We start from the raw sequence: 27,395 nt of genomic DNA on the forward strand, positions 1-27,395 counted from the left end.
TTGTCCTGTGGTGGGGTGCTGTTATCCTTGAGCAGGCTTTGGAATTTGTGAGAGTCTGAGACTTCGTACTCAAATCAAGATCATTGGTCTGACTTGTCTGCATACTGGATGAGCTTGCACCATTGCCTAATAGGGGACGGTGTGTCTAAGCCAGTGGCTAGTGGTCCTGACCTCTGTCTTGATGCCTCGGTCAAAGCTAAAGGACAGGGTGTGACCGGCTGGACAAGAGCTGACCTGTGAAAGTCCAGGGAGACATATGAGGAGAGTTTTGGGGGTTTTGCACTTGCAGCCTTGGCCTGGTGAAATCTCCCAGGATGACACATAAGAATGGCCCTACTGGGTCAGACTAAAGTAGCCGGTGCCAGGTGCCCTAGAGTGAATGAACGGAACAGGTAATCATCAAGTGATCCATCCCCTGTTGCTTATTCCCATCTTCTGGCTAGGGACACCATTCCTGCCCAGGAGCGCCTCTAGGAATCCTGTACTCAGTGGTGGTCTGTAAATGAGCATAAAATCCACGTCTGCTTTGGCTCTGGTTTCTACTGGCAGGTGAAAGGATTCAAACGAAGCTGTTTTACCTGAGTCGCCTCTCTCCCATTTGCCGTGCCAGATGCCTTCTTGCCCCATTGAGATCTGTGAGGTACTGAGCACCTTGGGCGGGCAAGGTGGACTGGCACAGAGCTTGTGGTGTCATCCAGTCAGATACAGTGATGAGTGCTTCATCACTGATAAGAATGTGTGTTGTTCATTAGCGACCAGTCCTCAGCTAGGCTGCACCAGCCAGTCCCAGCCAATGCCCAGTCAGGTAGAATCAGGGAGCCCTGGCCATGCCCAGCCAGGATAGCAGAGGGTGTTTGTGAGTGTGTCTGTTGAGGGACAGTGGGGTGTGTGTGTGTATGTGTGTGTGTGTGTGAAGGGGACAAAGGGGAGGTGTTGGGTCGCGCTGGTGTGTGTGTGTTGAGAACAGCAGGGTGTGTGTATCAGGGGAGATGGCAGGTGAGATGATAGGTGTGTGAGAGGGCCAGCAGGGGGTGTGTGTGTCGGGGGAGATGGCAGACAGCAGGTGTGAGCGTCAGACACATAGCAGGGGGCATGTGTGAGTGTGTCTGGGGGACAGCAGGGTGTGAGTGAGTCTGGGGGTCAGGGGGTAGGTGTAAGTGCCAGAAGGGTGGGTGGGGGTGTATCAGGGGGACAGTAGGGGCGTGTATGAGTATGTCAGGGGCAATGGCAGGTGTGAGTGTGTCAGGTGGGACAGCAGAGGGTGGGTGTGTGTGTCAGGTGGGACAGCAGGAGGTGGGTGTGCATCAGAGGGATAGCAGGAAGCATGTGTGTGTGCATCCGAGGGACAGCAGGGGGTGTGAGTGAATGCATCTGGGGGTCAGCAGGGGGTGTATGTGAGTGGGGTGGACAGAAGGGGGCAGGTGCGAGTGTCAGAAGGCCAGCAAGGTAGGGTGGGTGTGTGTGTGTGTGTCAGGGGGACAGCAGGGACATGTATGTATGTGTGGGCGGCGGCAGGTGTGTGTGTGTGGGCGGCAGGGGGTGTGAGTGAGTGTCAAAGGGACAGCAGGGAGTATGTGTGTCGGGGACAGCAGTGGGCAGGTGTGAGTGTGTGCAGGGGGACAGCAGGGGATGTGTGGGGGTGGCAGGCGGCACATGTGTATATCAAGGGAGGGAACAGGATGGCAGAAAGGAGGGCAAGGGGCATGTCAGTGTGTCTCCCACCCCATAGAGGTCACAATGTCCTGGTTTCCCTGCCCCCCATGCTTTGTGCAGGAGTCGCACTGCCCCGGGCTTGACTAGTCACTGGGGACAAGGGCAGCATGAGGCATGCTGTAGCCCAGTGGTCAGGGCACTCGTGGGAGACCTGGATTCAAGTCTCAGTGGGAGACTCAAATGTGGCTTTCCCCCAGTGGGGGTGAGTGCTCTGGGCACTAGGTGTAAGGGAGCGCCTCTGCCTTGGTTATCTGGGAGGAAGACTGCCCTTGATTGGTGCCTGGCAATGGGCGAGGCTTCACAGAGAGGGGCCTCTCTTCTGTACTGAGGGGCCTAAGTCCCTTTTCTGGGCAGGGCTGGGGCCGCACCCTCTCCCAGCATTTCCTGCTGGCTCCTTTAGGCAGCTCCCTGTTCAGCGTGCAGACTACTGTGAATTTTTTTATTTTAGGCCCCTCGCTTTCCCCATGCACCATACGGGAGCCTGGGCAGCAGGGCCCCTAAAGCCAGGCACCGCAACACTCAGCCTGTGTCCCAGGTCACGCAGGGCAATGCTGGCAGAGTGGGGAACTGAACATAGGTGGACCAAATGCCAGCCCAGTATCCTAACCACTGAGCCACCCTTCCTCTGAGTCCTTAACTCCAGCTGCTGTTGGCATCCTGCTGTGCCAAAATATTGCTGTTCATGCTTCTTTAGGCCCTGTGTTCCAAGCTATTTTTGCAATGAGCCCTCCTCAACCTTTGGCACACCTCCTCTTCCACACACTGGTCCACAACAAACTTACCTGGAGACCAAGACCCAAGAGGAGTGGAGGAGGACTGACTCACCAATGATGCTTCTCAGATCTTCCTCGTCAAGGTTCTGTCTGGGCGTGGCAGGAAGTGTAGGGCTGGCTGTTGTCGGAGGGGCAGTAGCAGCTGACTCCTCACTTCTGGAGGCAGCCACGCTTGTCCCAGTTGTTGTCGAGGTGTGGACCGTGGTGGCTGCCATAGCAATTGTAGCTTTGCGGAGGTTGGCTGTGGGTAGGATTGATGCAGTTGTGGGTGCCTGTGTACCTGTCTGTGTCACAGTTGCTGGTGTCCATGTGGCTGGCTCATCTACTGACGCACCCGTGGTGATGGCTCCAGGTGCAGTGGTGGTCTCCAGCGTGGCTGGGAGCTGATCTACAATGGTGGTGGGAGCTGTAGGGGTAAGTGCTGGTGTCAGCTCATTGGAGAGGGATGGGGCAGCAGAGGACAATGGTGGAGACCTGGTGGCAGTTTCTGCTACTGGGGACCCAGCAATGGCAAGGGCAGCTTGTGAGATGTACTCCATGGTGGGGGCGATGTTTCGGAGTGTCAGAGGCCCTTCCACTGGAGCTGGTGTCCTCGTGGTGCTGCTCCGCTCATGGCTGGTGTGCCTCAACAGCTGATCTTCAATCAACAAATCGACTGTGTGATCACCGCTGAAAGACTCATCCTCTGCCAAGCAAGCAAAACATGCATCACTGGGAGGTGCACGGCAGCCCCCGCCATGGTGGGACTAGAGCTGCGCAAGGGGAGCCTGGACTAGCCTGTCATGGTTCGAGAGCGCTCCAGAGTCAGGCTTGTCAGAGGACACAGCACAAAGCCCCTGTCTCCATTGCTTACTGAGCTGCCCCAATATTTACTCTGGGGGCACCTTGGGGGTGCGCTGAGCTGCTCAAAAGGAAATCCCCAGGCATCAGCAGTGGATAATTGGGGCCCACTGTGCAGTGCTGCTAACTCTCACAAATAACATGATATGGGCTCCTGTTGAAGGCAGTATTGCAATACATTCCAGCCTTCCTGTGACTTTTGGGGCACTCCTCTCTACAATGCCATGTAGCCCAGTGGAAGGTGTGCAACCACACAAGGCCCAGAGTTGAAGTCTCAGCTCTTTCATTTGGTGGTGGTAATATTTGGCCATTACTATGGCCAAAGTTCATATCCATGGGGGGTAACTGTTCACCAATTTCAGAGATAAGGTAGCTGAGATCTTGCATATGGTCACTGTGGACAGAGCTGGAAACAGAATTCCAGTCTCTTCCACCTTGTCCATCTGCCTTTCAGAAGGAACATGTCATATTAGGTACTTCTGTAATTCTCCACAACACAGCGTGGCACTGGGGCACTCTTTAGCAGCTTGATCTCATATAAAGGTTTGTGACTCTGCTACTGCTTGCCTGCTAAGAGATCTGGGTTTTAACTCAAGCATTAGAAGCCTCTGCTTTTTTACATCCAGAGGTCCAAGATTTAGTCCCCAGAGAGGACCCAAACACAGGTGCTATTATATAAGCTCTGCTGCCTGTGACCACCAGACCAAAACCTTCTCCCAGAGCCAGAATCCAGATGCCCAGTGCCCCACTGCAGTATCCCAGCTACTGGTGTAACCCACTGGCCTCATGGGCGCTGTATCTCCTTGTGTGGGCTGGGCTGGTGGAAGAACACAGCATGCTTCCTCCCCTTATAGCTGACGAGGAAGCAGTCTGTGCTGTGGATTTGAAGGCTACAGGTTCAAAGGCTGCTAATAACACATGTAGGAGAGAGGGGAAAAGTCACATCTTTGTAAGAAAATTAGTGTAGGAAGTTCAGAGTAATTATTGCAATGCCTCTGTATTCATTTAGCTATGAATGTGGATGTTGTGTTAATATTTGTTTTACTGTTGCATGTTTATTATTTGTATTTTGGTAAGGGGGGGCTGTCCCTTTAAGAGAAGGGTGCAGTTGCCAGTGGATTTGAGACTGAGAAGCATGGATTGGAGGGATATTTTGCCATTTCCAGTGTGCAGAGAGGGGAGCTCCCTGATGGTGGAACTGCTACACAGAGCAGAGGTTGCTCAAGACAATCTGCTGTCTTAGGCAGGACATCTGTATTCTTCCCCTGCCCTGCTCAGCCTCTAGGACAGAGGTTCTCCACACAGGGGTACATCAGACTTTCAGGAAGGGAGTGGGGGCATGGTGAGTGGTTATGGTAGAAGTGAGGGAGGCCAACTCTTGCAGGTTGCAGCACCACTCACTCAGGTTTGGCCTGGTCACCCTAGGCAGAATCTACCTCCCTAGGCAGGTGTTTAGTTTGCCTATAGCTAACTCCCATCATCCCCTTCCCCACTGCAAATCCCCTTCCTCCCAGGCAGCTCAGGGGAAGGATCAGTGCCAGGATCTGTTGTGAAGCTGTATGAACACCAGATTCCCTAGGAACTGCATGCGAAGCCATGTGTGGCATAGGCTGTGACTGCTGGACAGTGCAGCTGGGCACAGGACATATGGCATCACTTTGCTCTACACTGGCCAGTCAGCTCTTCAGGGCAGGCAATGGCTCTTGCTCAGTTTGTCCAGTGCCTAGGACAAAGCATCTCCAAGCTGAGATAAGCTCCTGCAGTAGGGGCAAAAACTGCTGGACTCGATGTACGTTTGTGAGGGCTGGGGATGGCGGGGAAGGGCAAAAAACAAAAAATGTGACTTAAACTTTAAAACCACCAGAACACCCAAGCCCCTGATTTTTGGGTAAGACTTGTGATTTCTGACTGTTTGGGGCTGGCAATACTGGGCGCGGGCTTTCAGCAGCTTGGGTTTTTTAAGCCCTATGGGGAATCAGCAGGCCACTTGTTTGTGTTTGCTATTGAGCAATTACTAGGCTGCGTTCCTGGAGATTTCAAAACTAACAAATAGGAACCTTTGTTCAGTTCAAAGGCCCCTCCTAGCCTTTGCCATTTTCTCTCTGGGAGGTAATGACCCAGGATTGGCTCTTTAGAGTATGCTCTCTTGAAGCAAATATGTGCATCATACTGGGAGCCAGTATCAGGTACCGGGTCGGGCATGGATGTAGAGCTCAGAAACCTGTGTTCTAGTCCTGGCTCTGTCAGTGGCCTGCTGGGTGACCGTGGACCCCTTCTCTGTGCTTCAGTTTTGGGAATAAAGATGCTGACCACCTCTGTAACCCGCTGTAAGAGCTGTGTATGAACCTGCTATATTATATCATCACAAGGAACTGTCTGAGTGTGTTTCCCAGTCTAGTCCCTCGCCCTCCACATATCGTTTTCAGTTCCTAGATAACTGCTAGGCACTTTCTTTCAGTGCTGCTGGAAAAATCAGTCCTACTCCTTCAGGTAAGTGTTTCCCTAACTAATTGCTTCCCCAAATAGCCAGTATGGTGTCAGTTTGGGACTTAGCCCTGCATGGACGGCAGGTGAACCTCCCCTTTGGCGAGGCTACCCCTCTGACTGCACCCCTTTCACCTGAAGTCCCACCCCCTTCAGCCAGAGGAGCCCTGAGTTGCACCTGTGGCCAGAGGAGCCCTGAGTTGCACCTGTGGCCAGAGGAGCTCTGGGCCGCCCACCCCAGCCAACTTCCCAGAGCTGGGCTGGCCCCAGCACTACCCCAGGCTGCTGGCCCGACCCCCTTGGCCAGCCTGAGTGCTGCCGTGGGTGCCAGCAGGCCCAAGCTCCAGGCTGCCGGCTGGAGCTGAGCCCCCGCCCACTTAAGGGTAGAGGGGAGGCCTCAGGGTAGAACATGGGCAGGGCCACAGCCTGGGTCAGTGGAGGCTTAGTCTGCCCTGGCCTTTGATATCCATCGCAAATGTAGCCCTGTCCTTTCTTTGGCTGATCACTGTAAATCCATCTATTTCAGCTTATACGAAAAACCACTCCCTACCCAAGAGAGGTCCTATTCATCAGTGTATTCAATCTGAAATTCTGTGAATTTGGAAAGCGTGCTAGATATCACACACAGGAGGTTCATAGTCATCAATATGGCAGTTAGGTGGTGGTCTGTTTACTGCTCTGCTAATGTGTTCATATAGATTTGTAAATTCAACATCATACACTCGATTCATGGGGGTGTTAAACACATAGATTGTTTTCCAGAAGTCTATAGTAAGTGCCTTAATGGTTTTTTTCTCATACTCCTCTATGTGGGATTTAAGACAACGCATCCATTGCCAGCATCTGCTTTTCAGTATGGAATTGGTTTCCTTCTTCCCTGTTTGGGGATCTCAGTGTGAATGCAACTGGCTGCCCTTCCTGCAGAAGGCCTGCACCTGGGCCTTCAGAAAATGCCTCTAGTTGACAGCACAAATGGCTGAATAACAGAGTACCTGAAAACTGGTGAATGGAGACCAGACCCAAATAGCCATCGAATACTGATTTCCCAGGGACAGGAAAGGTCATTTCCCACCAATTTCCTTCCAAGTTTATGATCCACAGATAGTTTGGGCATTAATTTTTCCAATTAGTTTACTAACCTCCTAAACCTCTGCAAACCCACTTTCAATTCTGAAGCAAGCATTTCAACTCTTGCTTTTATTGTGCTTGGGTCAGCAGTCAAGACACCCTTGCTCATTTTATGTCCAATAGAGAAAATTTCTATTACACCAATTTATAACATTTTAAGGCTTCCTCTTGCTTCCTACAGAATTTTGCATTGTGCTCTGTAAGATGTTCAGCCCAAATTCAAACACTATCCATTATCATTTAAACTTTTAATCCCCTCAGGTAGCTGTGCAAATGCTCTTCAGAATGCCTTGGGGCAGTATTAATTACTGGGACACATTGGTGGTTCAGCAGCTCTTGTCTGGCCTGACATACTCACTACACCTAACACTGGTGTCATAATCTGTATCTAAAAGGTGGCATGGAGGACACTGGAAAACTAATAACTCACTGATCATTAATATTCTTGCATGATGTACATACAGGCTCTGTACAAAGAGTTCATAGAATTGTAGAATATTAGGGTTGGAAGAGACTTCAGGAGGTCATCTAGTCCAATCCCCTGCTCAAAGCAGGACCAACACCAACTAAATCATCCCAGCCAAGGCTTTGTCAAGCCAGGCCTTAAAAACCTCTAAGGATGGAGATTCCACCACCTCCCTAGGTAACCCATTCCAATGCTTCACCACCCTCCTAGTGAAATAGTGTTTCCTAATATCCAACAGAGACCTCCCCCACTGCAACTTGAGACCATTGCTCCTTGTTCTGTCATCTGCCACCACTGAGAACAGCCGAGCTCCATCCTCTTTGGAACCGCCCTTTAGGTATTGAAGGCTGCTATCAAATCCTGCCTCTTTTCTCTTCTGCAGATTAAATAACCCCAGTTCCCTCAGCCTCTCCTCGCAAGCCATGTGCCCCAGCCCCCTAATCATTTTCGTTGCCCTCCACTGGACTCTCTCCAATTTCTCCACATCCCTTCTGTAGTGGGGGGATCAAAACTGGATGCAATACTCCAGGTGTGGCCTCACCAGTGCCAAATAGAGGGGAATAATCACTTCCCTTGATCTTCTGGCAATGTTCCTACTAATACAGCCCAATATGCCGTTGGCCTTCTTGGCAACATGGGCACACTGCTGACTCATATCCAGCTTCTCGTCCACTGTAATCCCCAGGTCCTTTTCTGCAGAATTTATGGACATAGGCTAGAATTATATTCTTAAAATGTGTTTGGCAAGCAATGCATAAACACAGCATGCCCTAGACAAAGGAATAAGCAGTTTTCTGATCATTCTGGTCCTCAGGTAAGGATAATGAAGGTCTATTTACATATGTAAAAGGGTAAACAACTCTATCAAGCTAACAAGTGGGGGACGAGACAGCATGGTATTTATACCCCAGCAGGAAAAAGAAGCGTGGTCTGCGATTTACTTTTCAGAGCATACATTGCAAAGGTTTACTGGTCTGTAAAGATGGGGGAGCTGGATCTCTACTGATAAATAATTACATCATCTGATTATAGGCAATATTACTGTACTATCAAAGTGTATCAGGAAAGGGCTTGTCTGAAAACTTATGACACTAGTAATTAGTATCATTGTGAAGTGTTTGTATTAGCGCAATAGGAGGAAATACGGATATTCACTGATATGATGCTTTAAAAGTCTGTGACCAAACACAGGGAGAAATAGGTTCCCAACCAGACCAGAGGAAAGGCAGCTATCTACCTGTCTCCAATGAGATTAAGCAAGGTGTGACCAAAACCAATGAAAGCTCCATTGACATATGAATCATGGCAGGGGGCTGGGCAGGCCACAGGAAGGGAAGAACAGTTCACAAACACAGAGTTTGGGAAGCTGTATGGAGGGAAAAGAAGCCATCTTGGCATCCATCACTGGACAGACGCCAGGGTCCAGAGGTCTTGCAAGGTAAGAAAGCTGGGTCCTTCAGCCAGGGAGGCTGAAATCTCTAGGAATGAAGGTTGGCAAAAGACTGTAGCTTGTTAATTTAGGTCTTTGCCGTTAGAAAGCATATTTTTACTTTTGATGGTTTACAATCCTAACTTTATTCCTTCTACTTGGTATCCCCTAACCTATGTCCTTTTGTTAATAAACATGTTTTATTTTTCAAATAAACAAATTTAGTCCTATACTTAGGGAAGGGTGTATTTCCCCCAGCTAAGCTAATAAGCAGTGATGTGCTTTTGTCTCCTTACAGGGGTGAATACACAGTATTATTCCTCTGAGTGCCTCAGGAGAGGGCTGGACACTTCAGGGCAGATGGTTTGGGGGACATTTGGGATTGATGTGTGTGTTGGGGTCACTTTGCCAGGTGAATCAGAGTGTGGCTGGGGGTGCCAACCCAGCTGCTGGAATCAGAGCTGTTTAACCCACAGACACTCGGTGCAGGCTTATCTGCTGGCTGGGCACATCCAGACAAGAGAAGCACAGCAGCAGAGCCTTTGGGGCACGTAGGTTCCAGGGCAGGCAGTGACACAACACCTCATTGGTCTAGCTCAGCAATTTGCAGCCCAATTAGCACACAGCTGCAGCCCAGCTCAGCTGTGTGCTAAAGGGCAGCCTGCAGGCCAGGGATTGCAGCAGCCACATGGTGAGGGTCTGTGGCAGCCATGTAGTGGGAGTCTGGGGCTGCCGACCAGCCACGTAGGGTTTGGGGCAGCTGCGTGGTGAGGGTCGGGTGGGCAGCTGGCCGGCCTTGTGGAGCGGGGGTCCAGTGTCAGGGTCCGGGCTGCCCGTTGCCTTGCCACCCGGCCCCTGCAGCCCAGGAAACACACTGTGGGCTGCAAATGTGGCTCACAATGTGTAATAAGTTGAGAACCACTGGCCTAGCTTGCACTCCAGAATATAACAGCCAACTGGCATTTGCTTAAACATGTAATTCAGAGGATATTTTGGCTTCTGAGAGCTTAGCAGCCTCCTTGTCAACAGTTAGACAATGCCACATAATGTAAACTCACCCTTATCAATGCACATCTGCACTTTAACTGCCTTTTCAATTCCACCCATGTCATTTACCCAGGTCTTTTACACTTTCAATCGCTCCCAGCTTTTTATATTTTCAAACTCTGTTTTTATTTCCTCCATTAAGATCAATGGAATTTCTCTCATTGAATGCATCACTGTAGTTGTTTTGTGATTTTCAGTCTCCTTCCAGATACGACAGCCCTTGGGAGACAGATGGAATTCTATGTACTGTCTGTTGCCTCTGGTTCATAGTGAGCCATTTTCAGTAAATGTGTGTTTACCTAATTTCCTGGCTTGGCTGGTTTTCTGTCCTAACACAGGTGATGAATTTGCATTTATTGTATTGAGTTTTAAAGAAAACGATGAGTTTCAGAGTAGCAGCCGTGTTAGTCTGGAGTCGCAAAAAGAAAAGGAGTACTTGTGGCACCTTGGAGACTAACTAATTTATTTGAGCATAAGCTTACGCTCAAATAAATTAGTCTCTAAGGTGCCACAAGTACTCCTTTTCTTTTTGGTAAGAGTTCCATATCCCCTTAGCTACTGCACAGTAACACCGTATTACTCTCCAGTGTGACAGTTTAAAGAGTGCAATTCTGACAATACTGATTAGTCACATTTGTGCAACTGTCATTGTGCCCACCAAATAATCTAGGTTATTGCTTTGCTGTTCTCCCAGTGAACAGACGCTTTGGGCTCTAACTCTGTGACACACTGTAGCAAAATGTTTTTTCTGTTCCATGTTCTCAGCCACATCTAGTGCAGATGGGTCTTTGCCTGTCAGAAACACTTCTATTTCCATGTTGTTTTGGTTTCCTTCATTTCTAGCTCTCCCTTTTAGAGAAGGGCATGTGCTATAGACCACTGGATCAAAAGGATGAGGTAGATGAAGCTTTCTTCAGACAACTAACTGAAGTTTCCAGATCACAGGCCCTGGTTCTCATGGGGGACTTTAATCACCTTGACATCTCCTGGGAGAGGAATATAGCAATGCACAGACAATCCTGGAAGTTTTTGGAGAGTGTTGGGGATAACTTCCTGGTACAAGTGCTGGAGGAATCAAGTAGGGGCCATGCTCCTCTTGACCTGCTGCTTACAAACAGGGAAGAATTGGTAGGGGAAGTAGAAGTGGGTGGCAACCTAGGCAGCAGTGACCATGAGATGGTTGAGGTCAGGATCCTGACAAAAGGAAGAAAGGAGAGTAGCAAAATATGGACCCTGGACTTCAGAAAAGCAGACTTTGACTCCCTCAGGGAACTGATGGGCAGGATCCCCTGGGAGGCTGATATGAGGGGCAAAGGAGGCCAGGAGAGCTGGCTATATTTTAAAGAAGCCTTATTGAGGACACAGGAACAGACAATCCTGATGTGCAGAAAGAATAGCAAAGATGGCAGGCGACCAGTTTGCCTTAACAGTGAAATCTTTGAGTTTAAACTCAAAAAGGAAGCTTACAAGAAGTAGAAATTGGGACAAATGACTAGGGAGGAGTATAAAAATATTGCTAGAGCATGCAGGGGTGTAATCAGGAAGGCCAAGGCTCGATTGGAGTTGCAGCTAGTAAGGGTTGTGAAGGGTAACAAGAAGGGTTTCTACAGGTATGTTAGCAACAAGAAGGTGGTCAGGGAAAGTGTGGGACCCTTACTGAAGGGGGGAGGCAACATAGTGAGAGATGATGTGGAAAAAGCTGAAGTATTCAATGCTTTTTTTTTTTTTTTTTTTGCCTCGGTCTTCACAGACAAGGTCAGCTCCCAGACTGCTGCACTGGGCAACACCGTATGGGGAGGAGGTGAGCAGCCCTCAGTGGTGAAAGAACAGGTTAAGGACTATTTAGAAAAGCTGGAGATGCACAAGTCCATAGGTCCAGATCTAATGCATCCGAGGGTGCTGAGGGAGTTGGCTGATGTGATTGCAGAGCCATTGGCCATTATCTTTGAAAATTCGTGGCGATGGGGGGAGGTCCTGGACAATTGGAAAAAGGCAAATATAGTGCCCATATTTAAAAAAGAGAAGAAAGAGAATCCGGGGAACTACAGACCGGTCAGCATCACTTCAGTCCCCAGCAAAATCCAAGTCCTCAAGAAATCCATTTTGAAGCACTTAGAGGAGAGGAAAGTGATCAGGAACAGTCAACATGGATTCACCAAGGGCAAGTCATGCCTGACCAAACTGATTGCCTTCTATGATGAGATAACTGGCTCTGTGGATATGGGGAAAGCAGTGGATGTGATCTATCTTGACTTTAGTAAAGCTTTTGATAGGGTCTCCCGCAGTATTCTTGCCAGCGAGTTAAAGTAGTATGGATTGTATGAATCCATCCATCCAATAAGGTGGATAGAAAGCCATCCAGATTGTCGGGCTCAACAGGTAGTGATGACACTAAGCAAGTTCACAGATGACACTAAACTGAGGGGAGAGGTAGATATGCTGGAGGGTAGGGATAGGGTCCAAGGTCTAGACAAACTGGAGGATTGGAATAAAAGAAATCTGATGAGGTTCAACAAGGACAAGTGCAGAGTCCTACACTTAGGAAGGAAGACTCCCATGCACCACTACAGGCTGGGGACCGACTGGCTAAGCAGCAGTTCTGCAGAAAAGGACCTGGGGATTACAGTGGATGAGAAGCTGGATATGCATCAGCAGTGTGCCCTTGTTGTCAAGAAGGCCAACGGCATATTGGACTGTATTAGGAGAATTGCCAGCAGATCAAGGGAAGCGATTATTCCCCTCTGTTTGGCACTGGTGAGGCCAGACCTGGAGTATTGTGTTCAGTTTTGGTCCCCCCTCTCCCCCCCGCCACTACAGAAGGGATGTGGACAAATTGGAGAGAGTCCAGCAGAGGGCAATAAAAATGATTAGGGGGCTAGGGCACATGACTTACCAGGAGAGGCTGAGGGAACTGGGGTTATTTAGTCTGCAGAAGAGAAGAGTTGGGGGGGATTTGATAGCAGCCTTCGACTACCTGAAGGGAGTGCTCTAAATACGATGGAGCTTGACTGTTCTCAGTGGCGGCAGATGACAGAACAAGAAGCAATGGTCTCAAGTTGCAGTGGGGGAGGTCTAGGTTGGATATTAGGAAACACTTTCACTAGGAGGGTGATGAAGCACCGGAATGGGTTACCTAGGGAGGTGATGGAATCTCCATCCTTTGAGGTTTTTAAGTCCTGGCTGGGATGATTTAGTTGGTGTTGGCCCTGCTTTGAGCAGGGGATTGGACTAGATAACCTCCTGAGGTCTCTTCCAACCCTAATATTCTATGATTCTAAGGTGGCACATGGACTAGCTGCTTCCTCTGTCCCAGGTCACTTAGAGTACATCTATGCAGCCCACAGTAGCAAGTCTCGCAGCCTGGATCAATAGACTGGGGCTTGCAGGGCTCATGCTAGTGCTCTAACAATAGCTATGTAGACTATGCTAAGATTATCTCTGCAGCCCATCACTTTGAGCACCTCATCCATCCTTTTCAATCCCTTCCCTGCTCCTTTCAGTGTCTCGTACTCACTCATCTTCACACATCTGCTCCTCCACACTTCTCTCTTGTTTTTCATTGTCCCTGCCTCCTCTGCTTTGCCAGTGATGCCAGCCCTAAATGCCCATTTGGCTGCTTCTCCCACAAATGTGTGGTGCTTTCTTCCACACTGCTCCATATACATGCCAAGCCGCGTGCTCCTTCAAATCCCTCCTCACACTTTCTGCAGAGGTGCCCGTAAGATGTCAGAGAGCCAGTGGTGGGGGTAGGCTGAATGGCTTGCAGGGAATGCAGATATCATTAGAATGAAAGGCCTGGTGATGCAGAACCTAACTGGTCCATGGAACCCAGGACCCCAGCTTCTCCATCACACATTCACTTATGACTATTCTCTCACAGGGTCACATTTTGAAAAGGTACAATCTTGTACGCAGCTTGGACAGCCAGGCTGCTGAGTGGGGAAGAGGCTGATTGGCTACAGACTTTACCCACCCCATTGCTAAGAGGCCCAGATGTCCAATTCCATGAAGCCAGCCATGGCTGCAAACACAACTCACGTTCCTCTAGGTCATTTTCTGACTCCGTGAACTTGGCCTTGTAATAGGTGATGCCTCGAATGATGGTGGGCTTGGAAGGAAGCCGGCTCCGCACATGCATCTTCCTCTGCAAGGGCTGTTTTGGTTTCATTGCCTCTGGAGCGGGAAGCAGCTGCTGCAGGGACTCGACAGAGTTGATTTGCTGAGAAACCATCTCATCTTGCAGGAATCTCTCTTCGTATTTTTCCTTTATGAGATAAAAGGAGATGTTACATGATGGCCAAAATACACAGCCGCATTGCTGAGTGTGTTTAGCTGGGAAATGGAAGAGTGGATCTATACCATAGTTGGTCTGACTTGTTGCCCTTTAAGCAGCACACCTTGTCCTTGTTTAATTTGTCAAGGTCATCAGTACTTCATTTTTTGCTAGCGGAAAGACTGTTGTGAATAGTAGGGATAAGCAGTGCTATGGGCTTATGTTGCGTATGAGGTACAGTATGGGATGTACAGTATGGGATGGGAACATACAGTTCCTATGATCTTTTCTAAATTATATGTTGCACATACCAGGATGTTGATAGTATATGTTGTTAGGGTGTTTGCAGGGGCTGGTGCTTAGTGTTAGTGTAATACATGGACTTAGTATTTGTGATCGTGTCTCCATCTAATGGCTCATACCACCTCACAGCTAAAGGAAACCACCTTTTAGCTCAAGAGGCAATGCCTGTGTTCCAGGTGCTGAGAAGCTAGGGTTCGATCCCCCAAGATGGCTGTAACATCTGTATGTGTATGAGGCTATGGTTGGTTACGCTGGTATGTGCCTGTGGTGGGAGGAGTGGAGGGACAGGCATGCTAGGTGGCTTAGCTCTTTATTGCCTTTTGTGGGCTTCTGTCAGGCACATTGTGTGCGTTACACCCTGCACTGCTTGACAGCCATTTCTGTGTATTAAATTCCTTGGCATTTGCAATGCTTAGCGAAGGTGGGGCTGGTGAGGAGAGTGAGGGATGGACCTCATGGGGGTAGAAGTGCTACTTCTGATGAAAAATATTTTATACATCAGCAGCTGTGCTTGAACCCTTCTCTGCTGTATGGTAAAATTGGAAAGAGAAGGTTTTATGTACATCCAGCCCCATCAGTCAGCCTCGTACGTGTCTGGTCCCGATCAACCAGTTACACTTGTGTGCACCAATATGAACCCTGACCCATAGGGCACCTGCTCCTAAGCCCACTGAGTACACCACTCATGATGGAGTCACTGTCGGCCCCGCCCCAATGCTCAGGGACAGCTTCCCTGCTTCACCTCTAAATCTACCTCCCCAGATCACAAAGTGCACAGCAGAGTCTGCAGCTGAGCACCAAGCTGGGCATCACCAAAACACTCAGAGCAAAATCATCCACCTCTGGAGGCCATGATTGTGGGGCCCATGATCCTGGGGCCGAGGCTGCCTTAGTCACGGACTACAGCCTGAGCATACTACGTGGTGTGAACATCATACACAAGTGCCACAGCGCTTTGCCATGCTGGGCCTTCCTCAGCAGGGAGACATGGCTGCTCATTGGTGAAGTCCCCCAGCAATTCAGCCTCCTCGAGCAGCTCAGTTTGGTCCATTCCTTGGAGCTAGAGCTCAGAGCCTCTACTAGGCCTTGTGGGGCTGCTCCCTGCCCCCTTGTCCCACGAGACCCCTCCCCCCACTCTGCCAGCAGCACCGTTACAGAAAGGGGGAGTTTCAGAGCCACACTGTTGGTTCTGGGACAGTGCACAGCATGGATCAGGCTGGGAATGCTAAATCAGGCTGGTTCCTTGCCGCCTGAGTTAGAACAGCATGAGGCTGCTCTAAATTACACCACCTGCCAATGGCCCAAAGGGGCCATGACAGCAACTAGAAATTGCACTGGGAAGCCCCAGTCATGCCCCTTTCTTCCCATGCCCCCTATGACTACTACTGAGAGGGATGGGGTAGGAACTGCTGTACCAATTCTGAACTGCCCCCTATGCTGAGCAGACCACACCAGCTTTGGGTGTGGCACCTGCCAGACAGGGAGAACTTGGTGCCCCCATCTGTTCCCTTTGAAATGAGTAAAATCAAACTGCAGTTTTTCTTAGAAACCCTAACAGCTGAAGCTGTGCTCTGTGCCCGCTCAGCTGGGCAGCAGGGCTGTACACAGAACAGGAGATGGCAGTAGAGCCTGGTAGTAGCTGGCAGGGGAGGATCGTTTCTCTGGATTGCACAGTGGCACGCTGTCCACACACTGCGCCCCCACGCCCAGTAATCATTGGCTCTACCTCACTGCAGCACAGACATTCCCAGAGAATTCCACCCACCTCAAATTGCTGCTCCATGCTGCAAAGTGACATCATGATTTCCAGGCACCAACCCTCCCATCCATCTCTGACCTCAAACCAGCACCCCTTGGGAGGGGCACAGAACAGGCTGGTCCTGCTCCAGCCTACACTCTGGGTTTGCTGGATTGTGCTGACTTCAGCAGGATGGAGTCTGAGGAGCGGAAATCAGGTTTGCTAAGCAAGGAGAAAAAGCATTTTGAACTAGTTTGTCTCATTGGGGTGGCTACGTGCCCAAGGGAAATGCCCTCATGAAGCCACTACAGGTCCATTGACCCCCACCCTGCTGATGTCTGAACCCCCACAGACCCAGACTCCACTCTTAGTGGAAACGGGATGGAGCAGAAATTCTCTGACAAAGGTCAAACCCTGGAAGTGACTGCTCTCTGGAACGTCAGCAGCCACACCAGGACAGGCTGGATGGCCCGTGGGCACACGGAGTGGGGCAGGTAAGCAGGTGCCGGAGGGGTTATGTATGGAGCACTAAAGGAGCAGGAAGCAGGCGCTAGAAGAGTTGTATGGGGAGCTGGAAGGGGCAGGAGGCAGGCACTGGAGCGACTGTGCAGGCAGCGAGGAGGGGGAAGGAAGCAGGTGCTGGAGGGGTTATGCTGGGAGGAGAGACCAGGTCAGAAGCAGGCACTGGAGGGTTTGTGTGTGGAGGGGGCAGGAAAGAGGCGCTGGAGGGTTTGTGTGGGGAGCATGGAGGGACAGGAAGGAGACGTTGGAGGAGTTCTGAGGGGAACAGGGAGGGGCAGCAAGCATGAGCTGGAGAGGTTCTGTGGCGAGCAGGGACGGGATGGGAAGCCCACACTGGAGGGGTTGTGTGGGGAGCAGGGATGGGGTGGGAAGGAGGCGCTGGAGCGGTGGGGTGGGGAGCAGGGAGGGACAGGAAGCAGGTGCTGGAGGGGTTTTGTGGGGAGCAGAGAGGGGCAGGAAGGAGGTGCTGGAGGGGTTTTGTGGGGAGCAGGGAGGGACAGGAAGCAGGGGCTTGAAGGGTTGTGTGGGGAACAGAGAGGGGCAGGAATCAGGTGCTGGAGGGGTTCTGTGGGGAGTGGGGAGGGACAGGAAGCAGGCGTTGGAGGGGTTGTATGGGGAGCGGTGAGGGGGCAGGAAGCAGGCGCTAGAGGGGTTGTGTTGTGAGGGGAGAAGGGGTCAGAAGCAGGCACTGGAGAGGTTCTGTGGGGAGGGGGTAGGAAAGAGGCGCTGGAGGGGTTTTGTGGGGAGCAGGGACGGCGTGGGAAGCAGGCACTGGAGTGTATGTGTGGGAACAGGTATTGGGCAGCATAGTGGGAGTAAGGCTGCATCCTGCCCACCCTCACTCCGCAAAACTCCCGGAAGCAGCCGGCACATCCTTGCAACCCCAGAGGGGGTGTGTCTCCGCACGCTACCCCCGCCCCGAGTGCCGACTCCGTAGCTCCCATTGGCCAGGAACTGTGGCCAATGGCAGCTGTGGGGGCAGTGCCTGTGGGCAGCAATGAGCGGAGACCCCCGCGCCTCCCACCTAAGGGCAGCTGCCAGAGTGGTGTGCAGGTTGCTTTCAGGAGCCACCCAAGATAAGCACCACACCCTGCACCCTCTCCCGCACCCCAACCCCCTGTCCCAGCCCAGATCCCGCACCCAGTACCCAAGCGCCCTCCAGAGTCTTAGGCAGCTGTGGGGGATGGGAGCGGGACTTGGACCAGTTCTGAGCACCACCAGAAATTACACAGAACAGGGCTGGGGCAGGAATCAGGTGCTGGAGGGGGTTTTGTTGAGAGGAGTAAGGGGCAGGAAGCAGGTGCTGGAAGGGTTGTGTGGGGAGGGCACAGGAAGGAGGCGCTGGAGGGGCTGTGTGGGGAGGGGGAAGGAATCAGGCACTGGAGGGGTCATGTGGGGAGCAGGGAGGGACAGGAAGCTGGTGCTGGAGGGCTTGTGTGGGGAGCAGGGAGGGGCAGGAATTAGGCGCTCGAGGGGTTGTGTGGGGAGCTGCGAGGGGCAGGAAGCAGGCGCTGGAGGGGTTATGTGGGGAGCTGGGAGGGGGCAGGAATCAGACACTGGACAGCTTGGGTGGGGAGCAGGGAGGGGCAGGAAGCAGGCACTGGAGGGTTTGTGTTGGGACCTGGGAGGGAACAGGAAGCAGGCGCTGGAAAGGTTGGGATGGGAGCAGAGAGGGTCAGGAAGCCGGCACTGCAGGGGTTGTGTGGGGAGCTGGGTGGGGGTGGGAAACAGGTGCTGGAGTGGTTGTATGGGGAGCTGAGTGGGGATGGGAAGCCGACACTGGAGATTTTCTGTGGGGCTGCAGGCTGAGCTGGGAGCAAGGCAGGCATGGGAGCAGCTGCGGGCAGAGCAGGCTGTAAGCAGCAGCCCTTCAGCAGGACGCTGCTGCTTGCAGAACTGAGACAGAGCCGAGAGGGCCTGCAGCCAGAGAGCTGAGCAAGAGGGGCCTGCAGGGGATTATCCCCAACACAGAGCCAGCAGCTGGCTCAGGCTCTTGGACCCCCAGGATCCAGAAGAAAGCTAAAGCACTGGGGGTCAGCCTGGCAAGGGGGCAGTCTCCTTTGCCTGCGGCTGAACCAATGGTATGTAGCCAGGGACGACTGCGGGCCTTTTGGGACAATTGGTCTATAACTTTTGCCTGCTTAGGAATTTACCATGGAAAGTAGGTCAAGTTATTTTCAATAAAGAATGTTCTAAACTGGTGCAAGAGAACCAGACAGAGACACTACATTAGTCTGATGCAAAAGGCCATGTTGATATAAGCCAAGGACAGAAGAAGTTATGCTTGTTAAAAACATCAAAATTGGTATGTCTGATATTAGGACTCAGTGGTGGACAAAATAATGAGGCTGTTCCACCCGCCACCCCCTTTGGGGTTCCTTACAGAAAGGGGGGCAAAAACCAGAGAGACGCTACTGGAGCAAGCTTCACCGTCATGGCTGCCACCCCCACCATCTCCTGGGCCCAGACCTGGTTTAACACTGGAGAGGGATTGGCGTGCAGTAACACCTTTGGCCCATATATTCCATCTCAATTATACACCAAGCCGAGTAGTCTAATGGTTGCTGTGGTTGGAGCAGCCACTAGCAGCAACTGTGCAGGAAGTGCTGTTGTAACTAGAGGGGCCCCGATGAGAAATGCCATGGGCCGATCCTGGGCGAGGTATCTGCAAGTTCCCTGATTGCCTGTCCTAAAGGACGAGATTGGAGCAGGCACCCCAGGCACAAGAGAGCCTGAACCCTCGGCTGGGTGCCCACAGGGCCAAGCCGCGAATTCTACTGTTTTACCTTGAATTGTAACAGCTGAAGCCATGGTGTTTTCAACCCTTCCCTTTCCTGCCAGCCCTAGTAAAATACCACTCCCCTCAGCCATGGCTCTGGGTGTTTATGTGACCTAGCAGCTGAAGCACCTTCAGTGCGTGCCTCCAAGTCATGGGCCCGTGGCACTTCCAAGTGCCTTACGGGTCTGATCCCACAGCTCTGAGCAGCTGCACCAGTTACAGTCATGATGAGGGTGAGTGGGAGAACAGCTCTGCAGGGAAGAGAAGGGAGGGATGGAGCCAGCCCTGCCAGCCAGCCTGTCCGTGCTAACCCACCATAGACCAGCAGGGACCAGCTGGAGGCTGTTTGGTGCCCATGTTAAAATCAGACATTTTTTGCCAATGAGGCCCCATCAGCTCCTCTCAGTGGAGCCTGTCTAAGCAGTCTGAGCAGAGGTCGAGCACGCAATGAGTCATGGAGGTCGAACCCCACTGTCCTCAGGTCAGAGCTCAGGTTCACATGCAGGGGAAGCCTGCAGTGCTGCCTGTATTGCTCTATGACAGTAAGTCTCCAGAGCCACCAAGCCTGCTCCTCTCCCCAGGGCCTAAAGCCACAAGAACAAGTCTGGCTGCAACAGGGACAATTTCAGTGCAGGGTGTAGCTGCTGGTGACTCCCTCACTGCCTGTAAGGGACACACTGCATGGCAGAGTGGGGGCCGACCACCCGGAGAGACCTGAGCGTGAGACGCAAAGGTCGAGGAACCCGAGCCTGGACAACAAGATGTGCCCAATCCAAAGCCATGCCTGGCGTGTGGTGGCAAAGGAGGAGGTCTCAGTGGGAAAGCAGCTGTTCTGTCCTGCCACCTACAGGCATCAGGATAACAAGGGGATGCAACTCCCATCACATATTGCCATGTGAGGATGCCTAAGTCCACCAACTTCCAACCCTGATGTTCAGATTTCAGAGTAACAGCTGTGTTAGTGTGTATTCGCAAAAAGAAAAGGAGTACTTGTTGCACCTTAGAGACTAACCAATTTGTTTGAGCATAAGCTTTCGTGAGCTACAGCTCACTTCATCGGATGCATACTGTGGAAAGTACAGAAGATCTTTTTATACACACAAACCATGAAAAAATGGGTGTTTACCACTACAAAAGGTTTTCTCTCCCCCCACCCCACTCTCCTGCTGGTAATAGCTTATCTAAAGTGATCACTCTCCTTACAATGTGTATGATAATCAAGTTGGGCCATTTCCAGCACAAATCTAGGTTTTCTCCTGTAATATAAAGTTGCGATATTACAACAGAAAAACTTCAAAACCAGACTCCAGCGAGAGACTGTTGAATTGGAATTCATTTGCAAATAGGATTCAATTAACTTAGGCTTGAATAGAGACTGGGAGTGGCTAAGTCATTATGCAAGGTAACCTATTTCCCCTTGTTTTTTCCTACCCCCCCCCCCAAGACGTTCTTGTTAAACCCTGGATTTGTGCTGGAAATGGCCCACCTTGATTATCATACACATTGTAAGGAGAGTGATCACTTTAGATAAGCTATTACCAACAGGAGAGTGGGGTGGGGGGAGAGAAAACCTTTTGTAGTGGTAAACACCCATTTTTTCATGGCTTGTGTGTATAAAAAGATCTTCTGTACTTTCCACAGTATGCATCCGATGAGGTGAACTGTAGCTCACGAAAGCTTATGTTCAAATAAATTGGTTAGTCTCTAAGGTGCCACAAGTACTCCTTTTCTTTTTGCTGATGTTCAGAGTTAGCCCTACAGCTCCAGTACATTTCTCCCTCAACACCTTTCACCAGTCCTACTGCTGAGCATTGCCTGCACCGGCGGCACTGAGTGCTCTTGGACTGGAACGGGGTTCCTGGGACTTGGCTGCACAAGAGCTCCACGGGCAGCCAGGAGAAGGCAGCTTGCCATACCTCAGTGTGGGTGTACGCAGCTGCAGCATCCCTCTGCAGGGAGCTCTGGATGTCAGGGAGGCTGTTAGAGATACTGCTGGAACAGTTTTCCTTGTCCCTTGTGTTTGGCTCACTCCAAATTGCATCCATGTTCCCTGTGAATGGCTTGTTCTCTCTGGTGAGGTTTCTGGACACTTCCTAGGAAATTGAGAGAGAAAGAGAGAGCTGTGATTTTACTGCCACTGGCATTTTCCAAATTCAGGCCCTTGGTCACAATGTGCTTAGAGCTTGCATTATTGCTAGCCTGAATGGCACGCCTTGACAGTTAGAAATGCCTTCACTAGACAGAGATCTGCTGCCTAACTATTCTTCAGGACCCCTTTCTGGGGTGAGACAAGGGGGCTTCCTAATGTTGTTCTTAACTAGCTGCCACATAGAGAGAACAAGAAGCCACAGACAAAACAAGCCACTTTCATCTCAAGTCTCTCCAGGAGACCACTCCCTTGGGTGGCAGGTACCATAGGCTGCGGGAGGCTATGCCTCCCCAAACAGCCAGGCATGGTCCCACCCATGCTCCGCCCCCAGGCCTCCTGCTTCCACTCTGCTGCCTGGCTCCAGGGGCTGGTAGGGCCATGCTGCCTGCCTTCTCTCCCGACGCTCCAGGGCTGGGGGTGCTACCCTGGGGCAGGGTCCAGTGGCCACGGGGGAGGGAGGGTGGAAGGGGCAGGGCTGGGGGGCTACCTTCCCCCAGCCAGCGGTTCATGAGCCATCTATGACCACTCCCCTTTCTGGAACTTTTAATACAGCACAGAGACATCTAGTGCTAGAGCATATCATTATAGGCAGGCCTCTGACCCATCCTGCAGCACCACCGGGCCAGGTGATGTTCCACAGAGTGGACATGGAGAGAGCCTGAGACTTGCCCTCAAAGTGCCCTTTGACTTAGAGCAGTAGTTTTCAACCTTTTTTCATTTGCTGACCCCTAAGAAATTTTGAATGGAGGTGCTTTGGAAATCTTAGACATAGTCTGTGGTCCTGCAGGGGTCCATAGAACTCAGGTGGAAAACCACTGTCTTAGGGGAAAGGGCCCTGGGCTGGGAACCAGGAGGCCATAAGTTCTAAACTCTGTTCTTCCAGTGTCCACATTGCTACCCACTTGAAGCCCTTACTACCAAATATGGCCATAGACTCTAGATCACTGGCAAGTATCATTTCCCCTATTGTACAAATGAGTTGACTGAGCAGTTGCACAAGGTCGCTGCAGGGAGAAGAATCCCATTCTCTAATATGGCAGGCCAAGTCTCATCCGCTTAGGTACAATGTCTTCCAGAATGAACATGCAGGATCTAAGATGGCTATCCTGACTGTAACCACAGCTCTAACCATTGGACACACTCCCCTTCCCAAGCCAGAATACAACCCAGAACTCCTGATCTCTAACGTCCCACTGCTATCTAGCAGACAGCTGTGTCACGAATGTGTCACGTCCCCTGCTAGTGGCTGGGCCACACACAGGATAACACTCACTCCTTTGGCTCAAGTGGCACAGGTTTGTGTTGAGGAGCTGAAGGTCCCTGGCCTGAGCCCTGTTGCTGACGCATTGGGGGGTGGGGTGGGGGGTCCCTGTGGTTACATGTGATAGAATTTCTGGTTTCCAGGATTTATACTGCCACTTTCATCTCACTGCATTGTACAGTCTATGGGTAAAATCCTGCATTCACAAGTCCCTACTCAGGCAAAATGCTCATTGAAATCAATGGAGGTTTTGCCCTGTAAACCCAGCCTGGCCTTTCATCCTGTGCACACTGAAAACGGTGGCTCCCTGCTGGCACTTTGCACACATTGATGTGCATGTGTACAACCAATGTTTCCTTAGGTTGTTAACTTTGGAGTCTGACACAGCACTGCCTCTCATGTCAGGTGCAAGGCAGACACGGAGCTCCCAGCTCTGACGATGCTGGATACACAGCAGACTACACTGCTCTGAAGCCCTTTTTGAGTACTGTGTGAGTTCCTTAAAATTGCCAAGTGTGTTGACTAGAACTCCAAGATTGTACTAGATTGCCTTAATGCTATGACTGTCATGCACCAGCTCTGCCGCTTCCATGCCTCTGTCACCATATATGCTCCCATGTTCAGAAGTACCCTGCTTGGGGCATAGATCCTGCCACAGAACTGAGCTGCTTCATTATCTAATTACATTTTCTCAGCTATGAAACTGGCAGAAAACAGGACACATCATCCTCCACTGCCCCGAGCACAGATTGGTAGATCTTGGGCCATAGTTCCTCTATTACTTTACAAGAGTTGGCGCTGTTCATTGATATTAATGGCAGAAGGGTTTATAATGACCACCCAGTCTGACCTCCCACTGTGACGAAGTGGGAATTTTCTGTAATTTGTTTAATGAATGATGTGTATGGTGTGATCTACTTGATACGCACGTGCGACTTGACTAGGGATTGCTAGTAGGTGCAAAAGGGTTAAATGCTCCCTGGGCAGAGCAGGAGACATCAGGTGTGCATGTCTTAGATCTGTCAGGGATGGTATAAATGGATCAACAAAGGTTTGGCTGAGACAGACCAAAATCAATGGAGCACCCAAAAAGACAATGGGAGCCCAAAGACTGTGCAACTGACCCCTACCATAGGAAACTGGCAGGAGAATCATGTGAACATTAGCAGGAGCATTGCCAGCAGATCGAGGGAAGTGATTATTCCCCTCTATTCGTTACTGGTGAGGCCGCATCTGGAGTATTGCGTCCAGGTTTGGGGCCCTCACTACAGAAAGGATGTTGACAAAGTGGAGGGCAATGAAAATTATCAGGGGGTTGGGGCACATGACTTACGAGGAGAGGCTGAGGGAACTGGGCTTGTTTAGTCTGCAGAAGAGAAGAGTGAGGGGGGATTTGATAGCAGCCTTCAACTACCTGAAGGGGGGTTCCAAAGAGGATGGAGCTCGGCTGTTCCGAGTGGTGGCAGATGACAGAACAAGGAGTAAAGGTCTCAAGTTGTGGTGAGGGCGGTCTAGGTTGGATATTAGGAAACACTATTTCACTAGGAGGATGGTGAAGCACTGGAATGGCTTACCTAGGGAGGTGGTGGAAACCTCCATTCTTAGAGGTTTTTAAGGCCGGGCTTGACAAAGCCCTGGCTGGGATGATTTAGTTGGAGTTGGTCTTGCTTTGAGCAGGGGGTTGGACTAGATGGCCTCCTGAAGTCTCTTCCAACCCTAATCTTCTATGATTCTATGAACTCAGCATGAGTCTGCAGGAGGATGAGACTGGACCAAAAGGTGTCAGGTACCTGGGATAAACACTGGCTTTCGGAGAGAATCAACAGCTCTCACTTGGGTCTGACAAAGAAACAGACGGAGAGGGACAGATATGGATTCCACAGCAGCCTGGCTGGCTGGAGCGTTAGCTTGAGCGGGATGGACTGTGTCTTAATGGTTGGTTTCAGAGTAACAGCCGTGTTAGTCTGTATTCGCAAAAAGAAAAGGAGTACTTGTGGCACCTTAGAGACTAACCAATTTATTTGAGCATAAGCTTTCGTGAGCTACAGCTCACTTCATTGGATGCATACTGTGGAAAGTTTAGAAGATCTTATTATATACACACAAAGCATGAAAAAATACCTCCTCCCACTCCACTCTCCTGCTGGTAATAGCTTATCTAAAGTGATCACTCTCCTTACAATGTGTATGATAATCAAGGTGGGCCATTTCCAGCACAAATCCAGGGTTTAACAAGAACATCGGGGTTGGGGGGGGGTAGGAAAAAACAAGGGGAAATAGGCTACCTTGCATAATGACTAAGCCACTCCCAGTCTCTATTCAAGCCTAAGTTAATTGTATCCAATTTGCAAATGAATTCCAATTCAGCAGTTTCTTGCTGGAGTCTGGATTTGAAGTTTTTTTGTTGTAAAATAGCAACTTTCATGTCTGTAATCGCGTGACCAGAGAGATTGAAGTGTTCTCCAACTGGTTTATGAATGTTATAATTCTTGACATCTGATTTGTGTCCATTTACTCTTTTACGTAGAGACTGTCCAGTTTGACCAATGTACATGGCAGAGGGGCATTGCTGGCACATGATGGCATATATCACATTGGTGGATGTGCAGGTGAACGAGCCTCTGACAGTGTGGCTGATGTTATTAGGCCCTGTGATGGTGTCCCCTGAATAGATATGTGGGCACAGTTGGCAACGGGCTTTGTTGCAAGGATAGGTTCCGGGGTTAGTGGTTCTGTTGTGTGGTATGTGGTTGCTGGTGAGTATTTGCTTCAGGTTGGGGGGCTGTCTGTAGGCAAGGACTGGCCTGTCTCCCAAGATTTGTGAGAGTGTTGGGTCATCCTTCAAGATAGGTTGTAGATCCTTAATAATGCGTTGGAGGGGTTTTAGTTGGGGGCTGAAGGTGACGGCTAGTGGCGTTCTGTTATTTTCTTTGTTAGGCCTGTCCTGTAGTAGGTGACTTCTGAGAACTCTTCTGGCTCTATCAATCTGTTTCTTCACTTCTGCAGTTGGGTACTGTAGTTGTAAGAATGCTTGATAGAGATCTTGTAGGTGTCTGTCTCTGTTTGAGGGGTTGGAGCAAATGCGGTTGTATCGCAGAGCTTGGCTGTAGACGATGGATCGTGTGGTGTGGTCAGGGTGAAAGCTGGAGGCATGTAGGTAGGAATAGTGGTCAGTAGGTTTCCGGTATAGGGTGGTATTTATGTGATCATCGTTTATTAGCACTGTAGTGTCCAGGAAGTGGATCTCTTGTGTGGACTGGACCAGGCTGAGGTTGATGGTGGGATGGAAATTGTTGAAATCATGGTGGAATTCCTCAAGGGCTTCTTTTCCATGGGTCCAGATGATGAAGATGTCATCAATATAGCGCAAGTAGAGTAGGGGCGTTAGGGGATGAGAGCTGAGGAAGCGTTGTTCTAAATCAGCCATAAAAATGTTGGCATACTGTGGGGCCATGCGCGTACCCATAGCAGTGCCACAGATCTGAAGGTATACGTTGTCCCCAAATGTAAAATAGTTATGAGTAAGGACAAAGTCACAAAGTTCAGCCACGAGGTTAGCCGTGACATTATCGGGGATAGTATTCTTGACGGCTTGTAGTCCATCTTTGTGAGGAATGTTGGTGTAGAGGGCTTCTACATCCATAGTGGCCAGGATGGTGTTATCAGGAAGATCACCGATGGATTGTAGTTTCCTCAGGAAGTCAGTGGTGTCTCAAAGGTAGCTGGGAGTGCTGGTAGCATAGGGCCTGAGGAGGGAGTCTACATAGCCAGACAATCCTGCTGTCAGGGTGCCAATGCCTGAGATGACGGGGCGCCCAGGATTTCCAGGTTTGTGGATCTTGGGTAGTAGATAGAATATCCCAGGTCGGGGTTCCAGGGGTGTGTCTGTGCGGATTTGATCTTGTGCTTTTTCAGGGAGTTTCTTGAGCAAATGCTGTAGTTTCTTTTGGTAACTCTCAGTGGGATCAGAGGGTAATGGCTTGTAGAAAGTGGTGTTGGAGAGCTGCCGAGCAGCCTCTTGTTCATATTCCGACCTATTCATGATGACAACAGCACCTCCTTTGTCAGCCTTTTTGATTACGATGTCAGAGTTGTTTCTGAGGCTGTGGATGGCATTGTGTTCCGCACGGCTGAGGTTATGGGGCAAGTGATGCTGCTTTTCCACAATTTCAGCCCGTGCACGTCGGTGGAAGCACTCTGAATTGGAATTCATTTGCAAATTGGATACAATTAACTTAGGCTTGAATAGAGACTGGGAGTGGCTTAGTCATTATGCAAGGTAGCCTATTTCCCCTTGTTTTTTCCTACCACCCCCCCCCCGACGTTCTTGTTAAACCCTGGATTTGTGCTGGAAATGGCCCACCTTGATTATCATACACAATGTAAGGAGAGTGGTCACTTTGGATAAGCTATTACCAGCAGGAGAGTGAGTTTGTGGGGGGGGGAGGAGAAAACCTGGATTTGTGTTGGAAATGGCCCACCTTGATTAT

At 50.5% G+C, this 27,395-nt stretch overlaps 1 protein-coding gene across 1 annotated transcript in view; it reads right to left on the reverse strand.

Moving 5' to 3' along the window:
- Window positions 1-27,395, reverse strand: part of OLFML2B (olfactomedin like 2B) — a 94,779-nt gene that overhangs the window by 23,158 nt on the left and 44,226 nt on the right. The window contains exons 4-6 of the mRNA XM_077824746.1: window positions 21,412-21,588; window positions 13,919-14,144; window positions 2,539-3,171 (exon numbers count right to left, since the gene is read on the reverse strand). Coding sequence (XP_077680872.1) covers window positions 2,539-3,171; window positions 13,919-14,144; window positions 21,412-21,588 — 1,036 coding nt within the window. The remainder of the gene's footprint in view (window positions 1-2,538; window positions 3,172-13,918; window positions 14,145-21,411; window positions 21,589-27,395) is intronic.

This window comes from Eretmochelys imbricata, chromosome 8 (assembly GCF_965152235.1).
Source record: "Eretmochelys imbricata isolate rEreImb1 chromosome 8, rEreImb1.hap1, whole genome shotgun sequence".
NCBI lineage: Eukaryota > Metazoa > Chordata > Testudines > Cheloniidae > Eretmochelys > Eretmochelys imbricata.